The sequence below is a fragment of the Alexandromys fortis genome, unplaced genomic scaffold, assembly GCF_014885135.2.
Source record: "Alexandromys fortis isolate MF-2015 unplaced genomic scaffold, M_Fortis_MF-2015_v1.1 scaffold_58, whole genome shotgun sequence".
NCBI classification, from domain to species: Eukaryota; Metazoa; Chordata; class Mammalia; order Rodentia; family Cricetidae; genus Alexandromys; species Alexandromys fortis.
The window spans coordinates 7,575,211-7,593,674 of NW_026067940.1; the positions used below are offsets into that span (position 1 = coordinate 7,575,211).

An 18,464-nucleotide genomic window follows, 5' to 3' on the forward strand; every position below is an offset into this window, starting at 1 on the left:
GCCTAGAGGGAGGATCTGATATGTTCATACAGATAGCATAGAGGTTATTTGGGTTATTATCCATCTTCAGTCCTGGTTGTGGGAGCTTGAGGAGCCCCTGGCTATACAGATAATGCAAAAGCCACCTAGACTATTAGGTATCTCTGGTCCTGGTTATGGGAGCTTGGTATGGCCTGGTCCTACAGACAGCACAAATCACCAGGTCATCTTCATCATCATCATCATCATCATCATCATCATCATCATCTCCATTCCCAGTCTTCTGGGAGGAAATCAATGGATACATCTTTTCCCTTGAAAAGACAACCCTGTGCATTTAACATTCCTGGTTTCCCTAGTGCTTTCTGTGGGTGCAAGGACCTCTATGGTCCCAACAACTATTGCTATGATAAAACACCATGACCAAAAGCAAGCAGGGGAGGAAAGGGTTTATCGGGCTTACACCTCTATATCATAGTTCAGCCCTGAAGGAAGTCAGGGTAGGAGCACTAAAACAGGGCAGGAACCTGGAGGCAGAAACAGATGCAGAGGGCATGGAGGGTTGCTGCTTACTGGCTTGTTCATTAAGACCTGCTCAGCCTGCTTTCTTAGAGAACCCAGGACCACCTGCCCAGGGCACAATCCACAATGGGCTGGGCATCCCCCATCAATCACTAAATATGAAAATGCCCTTCAGTCTTGCCTACAGATCGATCCCTTAGGCCTTCTTTGCAGACACATCTCTGCAAATACAGAAGTATGCATGTGTTTTATATAATTAGGGGTCATGAAACACAACCCTGTCGTCTTTCGTGTTGACCAGTGTTGAGCTGCAACATAAATGATAGCCACGTTGCCGTCCATGTAGAAATAGGTCGTGGCTATAGTGAGTCAGTAGCAGATGGATGGATGCCTCTGGCATTTTGTGGTGATAGAGAGAGCCATGTGATGAACATCTTAGATCTATTTAGGTAGCAGACCCACCCTTAGGAGGAATCCCTGCAGGGACCTGGTATCTCACAAACCAATAGGACATTTCCTCCCTTTTCCACACCTGTTTTTTGACACACATTTCCAGGGAGTCACAACATAGTCTACTGGGAACCCACGAGAGGCCAAAGATGACGGCACCAAAGTCTCAGTTGGTGACCACTGAGTTTTTATTGGGGTCACTAGTGAGAATATGGGTGAGGGGGTCACTTTAACAGGACCAGGGCTGACTCAAAGGCAGTTGCTTCCCTGAAAAACCTACCCAACACAGGTGACAACTTACCAGAACTGTGTCCTTAGGCTCAGTGCTCAGCTTGCAGGCAGCTGGACAGGTCGGGGACTCCCCTCTCTGTCACAGAGGGTGATGTCTCCTGCCCTGGCAGTTATCTGCATAGAACCCTGGGGAGGGAGTCCTGCTAAGTCTTGCAGGTTTTGGCTTTCCCAGACATGCGTCCCTGAGTCTCCTGAAGGGGATGTTCCAATTAGGAGAAAGCTGCCACACAACAGCGCCACCTCTGCCATCGGGGATATGATCAACTTTCTTTTCCAGAGCTAGAGCAGAATTTTAGAAAATCAGATGTTGGGGGCAGGGTGAGAAATTAAAAAAGAAGAGAAGTCCCAGGGCAGCAGAGGGACCTGTTCAGGAAGGTCACCTCATCTGTTGTCTCCCCTCTGAGTAGCTGAGGCCTGGGCATCTTGCCTAGACTGGGGGAGGGGGAGAGGGACAGCAGGGGCTCTGAGGAGGCGTCAGGGCCTGTTGCTTCAGGCCTCAGTAGAGGTCTGGAGGTTGGCAACACCAATGGGATATGTACAGACAGGCTTTGGGGTGCTTGAGGCCATGGCCACTGGCCAGGCTGGACTTGAGTTTTAACCTACTAATAGAAGAGCTAGCCTAGAATCTATGGAGCCTCAGTGTGTATCAGTGGTGTGCTGGTCACATGCGGTCCCACTGAATTCAGCCACACTGTGAGGCAGGAGCTACCACCACCTCCATCTAACAGTTGAGGAAACTGAGGCATGAAGGGATTAGCATGCTAAGCCTAGGTAGGGTCTTAGCATAACACTCTGGGCTTCCCACTTCAGCTAAAAGCCAGGCACCATTCCTTCCTCCGCTGGCACAACCAATTACGTAAGACTGTTTTGAAGTGTCCTAGTGAGTGGGCCAGATATAGAAGTGCAGCCCTGGATACTACAAGGGAGACTGCTGTAGCCACAGAGAGAGCATTCCTGCCTGTGACAGGGCTGAAGGGACATGGTGGGACAAGTGGGAAGAGCCAGGAGAGCAAGGTGGAGACTACTGGCGAGGTCAGGGGCTGGCTACAGTGATGGCACGGGCCTGGGTCAGTCTGGGCTAGGTAGGGTGTAGAGTGTTACCGGGTCTCCCTGTTCTGAGAACTGTCAGCCGGTTCAGCCTAGAGGTGCCAACACAAGGAAACCAAGTGTACGAATGGAAAATGTCTCGTCTGCCAGGCCTGGACAACCACCCTAACCTGTTCTGAGAACTGGGGCAACCCTCGCTCCACCTGAGATCTTCAGTAAGTTGGAATTCCCGGTGCCCTTTATCTCTTCAGATTTTCTTGCCGTGCCTGACGCAGCCTTTTAAAGCTCCTGGTGTCTGTCTTAAAAGTAGCTGGAAGAATGTTGGTAAGGCTGCCTTGCCCACACACAGCTTGGCAGGGTGAGAAGGACGTCCACAGAGCAGAGGAGAGAACAGACGTGGAGGGGATATTAGCTTGGGGCTTGCAGCTTCTGGGCCAGTTCTAGACATTAGAACTCCATTTGGTCCTCTGAGATTGATGCACAGACACGTTCAGCAGCTAGCACCATCACAGAGCCAGCCAGGAGAGACCAGAGGCCAGGCCGCCCACAGAGTCTCTTCTGCCCTCGTTGTTATGCCGCAGTGTAAGCCAGGTAGGGCTGGTACTGAAGACTAGAGAAGGAAGTAGGGGCAGTGTGGCCCAGGGTCCCTGAATGTTGGCAGTGGCTCATCACTGACTGGAGCGACTACAAGGCCCCAGTGGGTGCTGTGTAACTAGGTCCTGTGGCCTTGGTGACCTGCCTGTCCCTACTCCATCTGGGCAGGAGGAGCTGAGGGCTCGAGAGGGAATGCTGTATTGCCTTGGTTTCTTGTATACAGCGCCTTTGTGAAAAGAATTCTTCTCAATGCAACATGTCTAATTCAGAAAGATGAGCCACTGGGTTTCACCATTACATGGCAGGATGCGTGTGAGGCTTGTGTGTGTGGACACTTTGCATATTGTGTCTTCGAGGACTGGGGTGGGGCACAGACTAACTCTGGCAGCCTTGGGGATTAAGAGGACATTTGGCAGTGTCTGCATTTTGGGAAATTGTCTCCTGGAGTACAGTTCCCACTGCTGGTTCTTTCTCCTCTAAGCTCAGTTAGTAGATGGAATGCTATGGCTACCCACAGGTTGTCATGGCATCTGAGCCTGACTATTGTTTGAGATGGTAACCTGTGGGTCAAAGCCAAGCACAGGGTCACTGGCTGCTCTTGGGGTAGGTAGGTGGCCTCAGCCTCAGTCCAACCCTCGATGGCCCCTGGACTTCCACTCCGCTGCTGATCGCTGGAGCTGGTGTCCATGGGAACCTCCATCTGTTTGGGCTTAAGTGCTCTGTTTTCCCAGTCTGTATCAGGGTTGATTTGTACTTTCTGCCAAAAGGCCCAACTCCCAGGGCCTCGGAATAGGGCCTTTTGTGGAAACAGGGTCATTGTAGATAAAGTTGGTCAAGATGAGGCTGTAGGGAAGGCTCCTGATTCTGCTTGACCGAGGTTTTTTGAAGAAGACAGAAATACAGGACAGTCCTGGGACGATATGGAGTTTGGAGGTGGACAGCTGAGGGCCACCAAACATGCAATTGTCTCTGAAACCTCAGAAGCTGAGAAAAGGCAAGAAAAATTCCCATTCAGACTTGTAGAGGGAGCAAGACCCTGCGGACTACTTGAGGAGGCAGTGGTGAGCACATGGAGATAGGAGAAGACCCGAGAGGCGGGCTCTTCCTTCCACTGCGAATGGCGCTCAGGCCACCACACAAGTGCCTTCTCCCACTGAGCCGAGTGATGGCAATACTGATGTTAAGAAATGTCGGAAATGCCAGCCTCACCCATGCTTGTTGCTGCTCTGTTCACAGTAGCCGGGTACTGGGATCAGCCCAGATGCTCATCAGCAGGGGTTAGTATCTGTGTACAAAGGGGTTCCTTCAGCTTTAAGGAAGAGCAAAAAACGATGCCATTTATAAGAAACAGAATGTAAGCTGGGCAGGGGCAGCACACGCCTTTTATCCCAGCACCTGGGAGGCAGAGGCAGGTGGATCTCGGAGTTCTGAAATTGAGGCCAGCCTGATCTACAGAGTGAGTTCCAGGACCACCAGGGCTACACAGAGAAACCCTGTCTGGAAAACAAACAAACAAACAAGAAGATGGACCTCGAAATCACGATGAGAGAAAGAAAGACTTAAACAAATATTGTGTTTGCTCTCACGGGTGGAATCTAGGTCACATGGAGAAGGATGGGGAGGAAAGAAGTGAGATTCTCTAGGGGGTGCAAGAAGAGAGAACATGATGTGTGTGTAAAAGTGCTACAGTAGAATAACCAGTATATACTAATTAGAATGCTAAGAAACTGGCTAGAGCTTGGGGATGTTGCTCTCTAGTCTTTGTTGCCTCTTGGTGTGATCTTTGTCCTAGCTACCCAGTGATGGCACAGTTCCCTGTGACGAGGGCCCCTGAGCCCCTTTCTTTCCATGCCGTGTAGGCTCCTTCATGCCAAGCCCTCCTTGGCTTCCCTAGTTCACACGTCTGAACCAGCTTCCTAGATCTGACCAGAGGGGGCCATGACTTTCAGGTATCTTGAGAATTATTTCCTGTGCGTGCCCTCACTGCTCCCTGGTTCCTGAGAGTCATATCTTTTTGTGTGTTTCAAGACAGGGTTTCTCTGCATAGCCTTGGCTGTCCTAGAACTCACTCTGTAGCCCAGGCTGGCCTCAGGCTCACAGAGATCCGCCTGTCTTTGCCTCCCGAGTGCTGGGATTGAAGGTGTGTGCCACCGCATCTGGCTGAGAGTCATAGCTGTCTTACTTGTACTTCGCTTTGGGTAGCACAGAGTGTGTGGCAGTCTGAGCACACGAGTGCTTCGGCAGAGATGGTGGCATCTACATGGCCTAGTTCCACCCAGAATCTGTCTTCCTGTGTCCAAACTAAGCACCAGATAAAGGTTGTAGAACACAGTAGGACAGCAGGGTCAGGCACTGGGTAATGGTGATGAGCTGCCTTGAGAGAAGGGGGCTACAGAGTTAGCCCCCAGCCTCTCCTGGGACGTGACCCCAGCTTTGGGATGCGTAGCATCGCCCCACTCAGGGCCAACCCCAGCCCTGCAGGACACTGCTTTTGTGTGTGCAGGGGCTCAGACGTCATCAGTGCTGGCCTGGAAACCCTGGGCTTGGCATCCCAGGGACTGGAAAGTATGAGGATGTAGTCCAGGAACTCGGCTGCAGCCAGGACGACATGGTCTTGTTGGAGAAGGTAGTGCGCTTGTGCGTTTCCTGTTTCTCTTTTGATGTTATTCTGCTCTGTTAAGACAGGGACTTTCATATGACTCCGGTTGGTCTGGAACTACTATTCAGACCAGGTTGGCCTTGAACTCTGCTCTCTGGGTGCTAGAATTAAAGGTGTGAGCCACTATACAGTTCTGAAATTCCTTTTTTTTTTTTTTTTTTTTTTTGTTTTTTCGAGACAGGGTTTCTCTGTGTTTTTGGAGCCTGTCCTGGAACTAGCTCTTGTAGACCAGGCTGGTCTCAAACTCACAAAGATCTGCCTGCCTCTGCCTCCCGAGTGCTGGGATTAAAGGCGTGCGCCACCACCGCCCAGCCAGTTCTGAAATTCCAAACCTGCTCTTGAAGTCTTCCATTCCTATCTTGTCCAGTTCAGTGTCAGGATTATGAAAAGACCTTTCTGAGGTGTGTGTGTGTGTGTGTGTGTGTGTGTGTGTGTGTGTGTGTGAAAGAGAGGGAGTGAGACAAAGCAGTGGAAGTCAAGAGACCAAGACAGGCGCACAGATGGGCAAAACATGCCAACTCTGCAGGGCACTGCAAGGGGAAGAGGAGAAATCTTGAGCTGTCTGGAGGCCTTCCCCCCATGGCCTTGGAGCTGGCAGGGCTTCTAGTCCACCGTCCTCTTCATGTTCTTGGTTCTAGAGCATTCTCCACCACTGGGGAATGACCAGGAGCCAGCCAGGTGTGTTCCAGAGCTGTGCCTTAGACAGCCCCGCCCTTTCTGGGCTCTGCCCTCAGTGTTGCATTATCAGAAAGTCCTGGAGTTTCTGGATGCTATGGTCCATGTGGCCCTCTGTGCCCTTTACCCACAGAAGGTGAGCTATCTCCAATGAGCTGTGTGCCAGCCACAGGAGCCCCACGACACCTGTGGGACCCTGAAGGTGCTTGGTGTTGCCTTAGAGGACTGACCTTACCCAGTACAACTTCTCTTGGGTTTGTTTTGTTTCCCCCCACCCCAAACTTGACAAAACCCAGGGTCATTTGGGAAGAGGGAACCTCGGTTGAGGAAATTGCCTCCATCAGATTGGCCTGTGGACTAGTCTGCGGGGGTATTTTCTTGATTGATAATTGATGTGGGAGAACACAGCTCACAGTGGGTGGTGCCACCTCAGGGCAGTGGTCCTGGTTATATAAGAGAGCAAGCTAAGTAAGCCATGGAGGCTGTCTCAGTTAGTGCTCTATTACTGGGAAGAGACGCCATGACCAGGACAACTCTTGGAAAGGAAAGCATTTAATTGGGGGTTTGCTTGCAGTCTCAAAGGATTGCTCCATCGTCATCCTGGCAGGAAGTATGGCGGCAGGCAGGCAGGCAGGCAGGCAGGCAGGCATGGTGCTAGAGAGGTAGCTGAGAGCTTTACATCCTGACCCACGAGCAGCAGCGAGCAGCGAGCAGCAGGCAGAGAGAGGGACAGGGCCAAGGATGCACTTTGAAATCAGACACCACTCCCAGTGACACGCCTCCTCCAACAAGGCCACACCCCTAATCCTTCCAAACAGTTCACCAACTGGGGACCAGGCATGCCAATATGTGACTCTGTGGGGCCATTCTCCTTCATGCTCGCAGGTAGCAAGTCAGCAAGCCGTGATCCTCCAAGGCCTCTGCTTCAGTTCCTGCCTCCGGCTTCCTGCTCTGACTTTAAACTGTACACTAAAATAACTCTTTCTTCCCCAAGTTGCTTTTGGTGTTGCTGTTTAATCACGTCAGTAGGAAGCAAACAAGGATGACCCTAGGCCAGACAGAGCTCAGGGCTAAAGAAGGGGTTGCTGGGGGCTTTACCTTGCGGCCTGAAGGGTATGAACACTAAGCCTCTCACTGCCACCCCAGAAAGGTGGATGGGAAGTTAGACCATGGCAGAAAGAAGATGGAAAGTTCTGGAATCTCTGTGTCTCCATATTTGTCAGGGTCCCTGAACAAGGACCGGTGCCTGGAAAGTTAAGGAGGCAGCTGGAAATCACGTTCCGGAACTCCTCAGCTGAGTGGGAAGAAACCAGCTGCCAGCTGCCACAGGATCCCAAGCTCGGGTCTGCTGCTTAGCAGCATGGAGAAAAAGAGACAAAGTACAACACATTTTCAACTCTGGAAGGGATTTTCAGGTTGCCTGAGCCATTGTCAACCAAAAGTGTTCTAACTTCCAGATTATTCATGCAAACCCAGGTGGTGAGGTCCCTGCACAAAGCCCAGCTACTCTGGCTCACCTTAGGCACTCAACTTCACAGTCAGGGAAGCCAGGACCTGTGCTCTGCCTGAGCTGTGGCCTCCAGAACAAGGAACCACTCTGACCCAGCAGCCGTCTGTGGGCACGGTGCTGCCTGCTGTCACTGGCATTTGTTTCTTTCATTCTGCCCTTTCTTCCCCCAGCCCCTCCTCTCCTGTTCTTTTCCTATCCCCCGGCTGAGTCCTTCTGCCTCCTGGGCCCCTTTAACGTCCCTCCCCTTTAGCCACGGAGGCTCCAGACGAAGGCCCTGAGAAAAGTCAGAAACAGCAGCCTTTGCTCTGCCTCTCACGGTCTGTATTGTTGGGCGCCTCAACTTGAAGTCTCTGGGAGTCCCCTGGCTTCCCTGGTTTAAGGAAGTCCTCAGATGGAAGTCTAAAGGTTCTTTTTCCTTCTGGCCATTAAGTCTCCACTTCCATGGAAGGGAACCACCTCTGGAATGTGCTTTCCTCCCGGTTTGGTGTAGTCAGTAGACTATTCTAATGGGGTTAGGGGGACCACCCGTCATTGCTGGTCTAGACTGAGCTAGAGACAGGATCTTATGGTGATGAGTCTGCCTTTGGGGCACTTTTGAGTCTTCCCAACTTACCTTCTTATGCCTGTGTAACCATGCTTATATCACAGGCTGGGTGACAAACCTCTTTTATAGATGGACATAATAAGACCCTACCCAGGATGTGTGGCCTCTGGTTATCAATATGAATTAGTAGAATAGGCATCACTGTAGAGCCAGATGGTCTGACCGAAGAAATCGCTGAAGGCTAGGTTACAGGTGACGCAGGTGGACGCAGTTTGCACTGTTGTGAAGGACTTGCTGACGCTCCTTTGCTTGGTGCAGAGGTCAGGCATCGCTCTCACACAGCCTCCCCACCCCCACCTCTCTGTTCTGCTGCTCTGCCCACCAGAGCAGAATGCAGTCTCTAATTCCTCTGGGTGGAGGGAGTAGATATCTACCTGACCCCATCCCTTTGATTCTCTTCCTCTAGACTGTAAATTCACCTGCCACCCGGAGTGCCGCAGCCTGATCCAGCTGGACTGCAGACAGAAGGAGGGCCCTGCCCTGGACCGACGCTCTCCAGAAAGCACCCTCACCCCTCCCTTCAGCCAGGTAAGCAGAGGAGCCCACAGGCCAGGCTGGAGAGCAGCCCCCGAGGGTGGCAGGATTCCACACAGATGTTCTCTGGTCAGAAGGAGCCTCAGACACACCCTTTCCCAGGAGCCTGGGAACCAGGAGTGGGTCTACCCTGCAGCTTCCTCCCTGAAGTCTGGTCCAGGGCTCTCAGTCTGGTACGGGTGGGAGCAGGATGAATTGTAGAGAGGTTTCTAGAAGGCCTGAATGGCCTTAAGTTCTCCGCATCATCCTGCCTTTAGAAAACAGATCCTTCCAGACTTCTCAGAGCAGCCTTCAGAGGGTCTGGGCAAGTGTTCTTTCTCTGCTGCCCGCAGCGCCGTGAGCACAGTGGCCTCAGTGGCTCAAGATTCTGAGTTGGCAAAGCGCATGCGTGGCAGTGCACCTGAACTGTAATGTCTGGGCTTTGGCATGCAGAGGGCAGTAGGTATTGATTATTATGTTAAACATTTATCAGTTATCTACTGTGTACCAAGTGCTGTTGAAAGTAGGCATAATAAATGATAACGTTCAGTGCTTCACAGAGAGCTCACATTCCGGCGGGGATTGTAACACAACTGACTGACACATAGTGGGACGTGTGTGCAGTATCAACCCGAGGTTTTGGGTACACAGTGTAATTATTTCTGCTAAGAGAAAGAAATCAAGGAAGGCTTCCCCAAGGAGGTGACGTTTGACATGGGCTTTTTTTTCCCTGCAGGTTGAGGGAAGTAAAGTGTGTCCTAGGATATTACCCATTTATTAATTTAGCAAGGTTTTAGGCGCCCAGTATATCCCTGGCCCAGGAACATGGGGGACTTAGTGATACAGTTAAGAAAAATGGCTTTTTCCTGTCCTGTGCTGACAGCAAGGCAAGGAAGGAATAAACTCCAACCCTAAAGAAGGAAAAACACCCAGGCATTGTGGAGGAGTCATGAGCAGCCTCAAGTCCCCAAAGCCTACGTGCATGTGTTCCGTGGTGTGTAGATGCCTGGCACACCTGTGGGCAACCCCAGGTCCTCTGCTGTCTCCATGTCTTCTCCCATGAGAAAGCACTATTAAGAAACAAGTACTTCTGATATGTACTCTTACAAGGATAACGTCAAACTGGTCCTAAGCTGTGCATTGAACATGTTGCTATCTCCTCTTCAGTGTGGAATCGTGGCTGCTCTGGAGTAGCCTGCAGCCAGGCCCCTGGGTACCCATGGTCCACACTTGACTCGGGAAGCACTGATGAACCATGTTTCTGTCTTGTGTTTTCTGGTGCTGGTGGTGGAACCTAAAGCCTGCTAGGCCAGTGCTTTGGCTGAGCCCCACCCCTAGGCAGCCAGTTTATGAGTACACTCTTAAACAATGGTGGGGGCAGATAGCACACATTCCTAAAAGCATATTTGAACATCTGTCTTGTCCAGTTTCCCTTTCTCTTTGGGAGCTGCCTGGGCTCTTCTTTTTGCTCCCAGTACGGTTGGTTCCCCACTCCTGAATCTGCTTCTTGGGATCTCTCCCTGCCTCCTTCCAGAACAGCCGGCTGCAGAAGGAAGTGATTTGCTTCCTCCCCAGAGACATCTCGCTATGTCTGGAATTGGTTAGCGTTGTTGGCGGGGTGGGTGCTCCTGGGACCCAGTGCACAGAGGCCAGGGGTTCCACTAAGTGTTCTGCGTGTTGCAGGATGACCCACAGCTGGCCCCAAATGGCAGCCGTGCTGAGGTGGTAAGGCCTCTAGGCTGTGGGCCAACTCCCGGGGCTGGACGGAGGCTGGGAAGGGCATGGGTTTCTCGCACACAGTCTCTTTCTTAGAGTGGTGGCCAGGAGGGCTGCTTTCCTGTAGCACATCAGACAACAGAGCTCTGTCCTCATTGCCTCCTTGGAAGAAGAGGCATCCTAGCCCTCTGGCTAATTGAATCACAGCTGTCAATCACAGAAACAGGCCCGGAACATCACAGAGCTGTAGGAAATCCACACAGTGCGAGTGGCCCCGAGCAGCCAACAGCTTGTGTGGGTCCGGTTGCTGGGATGCTGTGGCATGTGCCTTGGACAGGCTTGGCCCTGTCCTTTAGTAGAGTGCTCTTTTGGCCTGGTCTGTTTGTTTGTTTGTTTGTTTGTTTTTTGCCAGCCTCCCCTGCTCCCCCCCAAACCTGTTCATGCTGATTTCTGCCTTGGCTAGGGTAACAGAATCCATGGTTCTGTTACATATGTCAATGGCGTGGTGCTTTCCTTCACACGGCCATTGCTGCCTAGCTGAACTAACCTCTTGCCATCTTCCTAGGATTTATGGAGGCAGAGGCCTGGGCCTGAGCTCCACTAGGTGAGGGCCCATGTCTATCGCGAGGTCGCATCCTTTTTGCTATTTAAGGGAAAGAAGAGCACGGCTTTTTCAACAGCTGGGGAGGAGCAGTCTTGCATGAGTTTTCATCCATTCCCTCTGTACAGCATTTATACCTGTGTGTGTGTGGTCCTGGGGCTCGAACCTGCAGCCCTGTGCACTCACTCAAGGTATTCACCATCCACCACTGAGCTGCAGCTCCCAGTCCTTCAAACACTTTTCAAAATATGACTGAGATCATTCTTTTTTTTTTGGTTTTTCGACACAGGGTTTCTCTGTGGCTTTGGAGCCTGTCCTGGCACTAGCTCTGTAGACCAGGCTGGTCTCGAACTCACAGAGATCCGCCTGCCTCTGCCTCCCGAGTGCTGGGATTAAAGGCGTGCGCCACCATCATTCTAAAAAGCGACTGAGATCATTCTAAAGATAGGATTTGGCCTTCAGCTTTTGAAAAGCCATAATGGCTGATTTCTGGCTGTCTCAGCAGAGGAAGGAAGAAAATAAGGCAGATGTGGGAGGGGCAGGGTGGCTCTGTGCCTCGGCTGCAAACTCCTGAGGCCGCACGGTCCCCGTCCCTCCTGAGGAAGGCACTGATAGTTGCGTGCTTTTGCCAGCAAAAAGATCAGTTGTTTCAAGTCTTTCCTCAGCAATCCTGAAGCCTGATGCCTTTCCCTTGGGTACCCTTCGTGTGATCAGGCATGCCTCCTGCCAGTCTACCCAGGTCCTGGCTTCAGCTTCTGCCCGCTTGCCAGAGAATGTCATGGCTGTTAGGTGAGGGGCAGGACAGATTGCTGGAACAGCTGTGGTTCTTTCATTTGGGGGGGGGGGGCATCCTGAAGTGGGTTTTTTGGTGGCTTTAAAAGTGCTCTCACTATGTAACTCCAGTGATGACAGCCCTCAGTGGCTCCCCAGTACGCTCACAGTGAAGCAGCCCAGCCCCTGCGTTGCTTCTGTGAAAGCCCAGCTCAAGAGAAGGTGTTGCGCTTTGTTTCCCGCCCTTCCGTGTTTCCCACCCTTCCGTGTTTCCCGTCCTTGTGTGGAGGGGGGGGAGGATGCATGCACATCACAGGTACCTATGTGCACACGCGGAGGCCAGAGATCAACTCACCCATCTGACAACTAAAACTATGTCCCCATACAGCCAGATGTCCTAAGAGAGGACTTCTGCTCTGGAGGACAGTGTAGAGAGACCCCAAGTACTAGATCAAGACCAAAACAGCATCCCAAGTCCCCATGTTTGTGCTGGGTACATGCATACCAACTGCGCCATCTCCCCACAAGGGCAGACATTCATCTTATCACCCCTGAAGCCTAAGCCATTGTGCCACTGCCTAGGTGATGCTGTCCCCATTCACCCAACAGACAAAAGTCTTTCATAGCTCCAGAGTGGACCCACCTAGCCTTTCAAACCGCCTGCATTCCCATCCCAAACACTGACAGACACCCCCGGCCCCATTGTCATTTCTTAGCTGAGCCCTGCAGCCCTGAGAATTAACTTAGTTGGAGGGAGTTCTGAGTCCCCTTGAACTACCTCCCCCTGCACAGGCCTTGCTTCCAGGAAGTGACACTATCTGTGTCGAACCCAGGATTACCACACGGGGGAGCCAGAGAGGTGAAGAAAGGAGTCTAATAGGAAAGGGTTTTTTTTTTTGTTTTGTTTTTACTTTATTTATTTTTGTTTTTTTTGCATCATTTTATTTTTTAGGCTTTTCATATAAGACATTTTGATTCTATTCTTTGCCCTCCCCCAAGCTTTACAAGAGCATGTCCCCGTTACACAAGTTCCTAGTGGATTTGCTCATTTTATCTGGAGTTATATATTCCCGGTGTTTGACACAGTGTTGGTGGTGAGCCTAGGGCCCTCAGCGTGCCAGGCACGGGCTCGATCACTGAGCTCTGTGCCCAGCTCTCGATTCGTTTGTTTATGAGAAGGGTCTCTATATGGAGTACCATTGACCTGGAACTCATAAGCCTCCTGCCTCAGCCTCCCGAGTCCTGAATTAGCAGCTGCAGAACCTTACCCAGCTACACTCCCCTCATTCGAAGCTCCACAGTTAGGATTATTATACCCTTATAATTGGCCCTTTTATCACCGTGAAGTAGCTGTCATTATCCCTGGTAACAGTCTATGAACTGATAATTAGCATAGTTACTGAAACTTTTTTTTTTTGAGGTGCTAGGAACTGAACTCAGGGCCTCACACATAGCTGGGTAAAGTGCTTTCCCACTGAACTTTGCATTTCTCTGAAAAACTATAACATTACTGTGTCTTTTTCCTTTATCTTTAGCTATTTACCTTTTGTGCACGTGTGCATGCCTGCAAGTGTGCATGCCTGTATGTGTCTCTGAGGTCTGTGTGTGGTACATGAACTTGAGTGTCTGGGTCATACTCGTACATACATAGAGAGGCCAGAACAGGGCACTGGTCAGCTTCCTCGGTCACTCTCTTCCCATTTGGTGAGAGACGAGGTCTCCCGCAGAACCTGAAGCTGGCCATGTATGCTGGGGTGGCTGGCGGGAGTTCTCGGACCTGCGTGGTCTCCACCCTTTAATGCTGGCTTTCAGGCATGCCCAGTCATGCTGGCTTTTTGTGTTCTTGCTGGGGATTCAGACTTCCTTCCCACACTTGCGGTGTTCTCTCCCACTAAGCCCTCTGCCCAACACTGTGTCTTCTTTCTTCAGTCATGTATTGGTTAGCGATAGGGATGTGTTCTGAGAAAAGGGATTGCAAACTCACAGCTAAGCTGACACCAACTTTGGTGGTGTAGTTTCTCACATCCCTGGCTAGTATGGTGCGTGCACGGACACATTCCTTCAGCTTCCAAGGGCTGAAAAAAAGTCCCATTTCATCTTTGTTTTTGAGCTCATCGCTGAGATGGAAATTCTAAACTGAAAGGCTTTTCCTTTTGTTACTTTAGTGACCCCACACCACTATTTTCTCCTGTGTGGTTCCCAATTGTAACTCTCCTGTTCTCTGTGACCAGGGCCATCTGAATATGAAGCGTGTTCTCCGTGTCTGGGTCATCTATGTTTGACACTCTCCTTCCCATGCTGTGTGTGGGTCTCTTCTCATAACTGTAGATAATTTGAGTATGATGTGCCCTTCGTTCTGCTTCACTTTGCTTGAGGTTGCTACTGCCGTGTCCTCCAGTTCCCCGATCTTTTCTTTAACCGTGCCTAACTTCTGTTAGCTCCATTCAGCATCTTTCTCATCCAAATCATTGTAAATTTCATTGCTAGAAGTAAGATTTGCTATTTTTAGATATATTTGATTTCTCTACTTAACTTTATGAATGAATAGAAAAACTTCTTAATGGTTATTAGTGTTTTGACTAATTCTAGCATCTAAGTCATAGATTTGTTTCAACTGATTGCATTTCCTGCTTATTAAGGATAATGCTCCCTGTTTTTTGTATTTCTAGTAATTTTTGTTGTTGTTTTCACTTCTTTTTTGAGACAGGGTTTCTCTGGTAACCACCCTAGCTGTCCTGGAACTCACTTTGTAGACCAGGCTGGCCTCAAACTCACAGAGATCCGCCTGCCTCTGCCTTCCGAGTGCTGGGATTAAAGATGTGTGCCACCATGCCCAACCACTTCTAGTAATTTTTAATTGAATGTGAGACATTTCCAATTTTGCTTTGTTGGGTGCTGATGTTTTCATAGTCCTACACTTGACCTTAGCTAAATATGATATTTATATATTCTCATAAACATTCTTGAACTTTGCCCTGGCACTCTTGGTACTTTTGAGCATCGCTTTAAAACCCAGTCCGCCATCCTGGGGAGCGAACCCCAGGGGTCGAGTGTTTGTTGCAAATCATGAGAATCTGAGTTTAAATTCTTATTGTTTAAATTAATTTATTTTTTAGTAAACAATCTTTTCTCATTTTACATACCAATCCCAGTTCCCACTTCCTCCCCTCCTCTCACTCCCTCCAACTTCCTCCCACCCTACCCCCATCCACTCCTCAGAGAGGGTAAGGCTTCCCATGGGAAGTCAACAAAGTCTAGCACATTGCTTTGAGGCAGGATCAAGGCCCTCCCCACTATATCTAGGCTGAGCAAGGTATCCCTCCAAAAAGAATGGGTTCCAAAAAGCCAGTACAAGCAGTAGGGACACATCCTGGTCTCACTGTCAGTGGCCCCACAGTCTAACCCAGCCATGCAACTGTAGCTCATGATCAGAGGGCCCAGTTTGGTCCTATGCTGGTTCCCCTGCCGATAGAGTCAGGTCAGAGTTGGTGGGCTCCCATTAGCTCAGGTCAGCTGTTTCTGTGGGTGTCTCCATCATGGTCTTGACCCCTTTGTTCATATTATCACTCCTCCCTCTCTTCGACTGAACTTTGGAAGTTCAGCCCAGTGCTTAGCTGTGGATCTCCGCATCTGCTTCCATCAGTTATGAAGTTTCTATGATGATGATGAAGGTAGTCATCAATCTGATTACAGGGGAAGGCCAGTGCAGGCACCCTCTACACTGCTTAGGGTCTTCTGAGCTTAAATTCTTAGAGGCTGCAGAAAGGTGGGTGTGGTAGTGTAATCCTGGCACTCCCACGGTAAGGTGGGGAATCTGCAGGAGTTGGCTGACTAGCAAGCAGCACATGCAGCCGAGGACATCAGAGAGACCCTGTCTCGGCGAGACTGGGAGGGGAGGATCAACACCTGAGGCTGACATGTGCAGTGGCATGCACATACACACACGCATACATTATCATACACACATGAACATATGGGGGGAGGATGGGTGTGGGATCCAGTACCTCCACCTGATGCCCAATCCTCAGTGCTTCTGTCAAGTGCATTCTGATGTCGGGGGAAGCAATTAATCCCAGAGTGAGTTAGTGTCCATAGTCCTATAACCTGGCTAAAGTAGCTTAATAAATCAGTGTCCTGGCAACCAGTTGATACAGATGGCATCTTCCGCCATCCTCTGTCCACCATAAAATGGAGGCGAGCCACCACCTCTAGTTTGTGGGCATTAGACTGAAAGTTGGAAAAGGCAGACCCAGAAAACGAGGAGCAGTGTACGTCAGAGCCCAGCCGCCATCTTGGCAATTGTTCCCTTGGTTTCCAGGTGCATAGTTTAGCCTCAGTTTCTGCCCTGACTCCTTTCCTAGATAAGGACCTGATTGTCTCTCCTGGGGAATTCCGGAAGTAGCCAGATGAGTGCCAGCCTACCTATGTGTGCAGAAGGGCCCAGTCTGTCTGCATTTGGCATACCCAGTGCCGTGGCTTCTTTCTTGATTCCTACTACTTCCAAAACCAAAAAGTGCTGCTTAATCTGTCAACAATTCACCTGCCCTGGAGAACCTTCCTGCCTGGGAGCTTCCCGAGGCTGATCTGCCAGGCACGGGGTGAACTCATTTCTCCTGTAGCAGAGCCAGATACCTCCGAAATAGGGGAAGTGCCCAAGATCCTGTCTCTAAAGAAGGACAGGACTTCAACTCCAGTTCTGTTTCCCTAAAAGCCTGGGAGCCCTGGAGCAATGGGAGCACGCCATTCCCAAAGCTCCCGGCTCGTGGCAGCAGGACCTTCTTTTCTAATGAAGGTTGTCAGCCATCTCACCGCAGAGGCTAGAAGATTACCCCCGCACCCGAGGGGCACCTGAGGCAGAAGGCGACTGAATAGAAGCACCTGTATCTCTAGCCTTCCAACAGGACAACAAAAGGCACTGACCCTAGACCTGACCCCAACCTCATCATGAGTTTTTTTTTTCAGGGTATCTGCTTCTTGACATGGGCAACTGAGTTAATTCAACACTCAGTGTTTATAGGCATTCGGATTCTGTCAGAACTGTTACCCGGCAGCCAAGGAAGAGAAGTGAAGTGTGGGCTGATGTCTCTGAGAAAGTGAATCTCTTGTGAGCCTGACCTAGATGGTATGCAGATGCTTATCTTGTAAGACAGGAAGTCATCTGTGGAAACTTTGAGCTCTCTGTTGTACACAGCCCTGTGGTGTTCAGAAACATGCTAAATAGTGGTGCTAAATGTGGTGTCCAGGCATGCTAAATAGTGGTCTTAAGATTCATCCTCAATAAGACATACGATAGAGGATGCTACTGAGGACGATGTGGGAGGTGTGATCATCACTGGGGAACGGGAAGCAGAGGACAGAGGGTGTGTGTGCATGCGTATGTGTGCACTCGTGTGTGTGCACTCGTGTGTGTGCACGTATGTGTGCACACGTGTGTATGCACTCGTGTGTATGTGTGCACGTATGTGTGCATACTTGTGTATGTGCATTCGTGTGTGTGTGTGTGTGTGTTACATAGGTGTATGTATGCATGTGGTGGTCAGAGGACAACCTCAAGGGGCATTCCTCAAGAATGCTATCTACCTTCTTTCTGTGCGTTGGGGATAGCATGTGTAGGAGTGTCTGTGGGGAGCACTCGTGCACGTGTGTGCCTGTGGGGCTCATGGGTGAACATCAGATCGCTTCCTTGGCCATTTTCTACCTTAGTTTTTAGACAGGGACTCTCCCTAAATCTGGAGCTCACTGATCAGCTGGACTGGTGGCCACCAAGCCCCAGGCATCTTCCTGTGTCTGTCTCCCCAGTTCAGGGGTCATAGGTGCATGGTGTCACACTGACTTTTCATATGGGTGTTAGAGATTGAATGTAGGTCCTCCTGCTGTGTGATGAGGCCTCTATTCACTGAGCCATCTCCCACCCCCAGACGAAGAGTAACAGAGAAAATAACGAAAGTGAAACCATGAGAGGGAAGCGATGGTTTTGGGGACGCAAGTCAAGTTTTGCACAGTTGTAATAAGAGTTCTTGGTTGTGACGACAAACAGCTTGCTGGGCGGGTGTACGATAGAAGGGCCTTGAAGGACCCAGTCTAGAGCTTTGAATCCTGTGTCATCAGTGGAGGGAAGAAAGCAGCGGGAACAGGGAGCTGCTGGGTTTGAAATCTGAGCCCTACTTTATGTCTTTAAAATGTTTTCTTATGTGGGTCTCTGTCTCCTTTCATCGCCTGATGAAGGTTATTTTTTGGAGCACCAGACTGAAATCTCAAGGTCCAAATCAGGAGCAGAAGGAGAGAGAGCATGAGCAAGGAACTCAGGACCCCGAGGGGTGCACCCACACACTGAGACAATGGGGATGTTCTATTGGGAACTCACCAAGGCCAGCTGGCCTGGGTCTGAAAAAGCCAGGGTTAAAACCGGTCTCCCTGAACATAGCGGACAATGAGGACTACTGAGACCTCAAGAACAATGGCAATGGTTTTTGATTCTACTGCACGTATTGGCTTTGTGGGAGCCGAGGCAGTTTGGATGCTCACCTTACTA

General features: G+C 50.4%; 1 protein-coding gene across 2 annotated transcripts in view; it reads left to right on the forward strand.

The window, feature by feature from the left end:
• Rassf5 (Ras association domain family member 5) overlaps nucleotides 1-18,464 on the forward strand; it is a 67,598-nt gene that overhangs the window by 20,040 nt on the left and 29,094 nt on the right. For both annotated transcript variants that reach the window (XM_050147720.1, XM_050147717.1), the window contains exon 2: nucleotides 8,738-8,859. In XM_050147720.1, coding sequence (XP_050003677.1) covers nucleotides 8,738-8,859 — 122 coding nt within the window. The remainder of the gene's footprint in view (nucleotides 1-8,737; nucleotides 8,860-18,464) is intronic.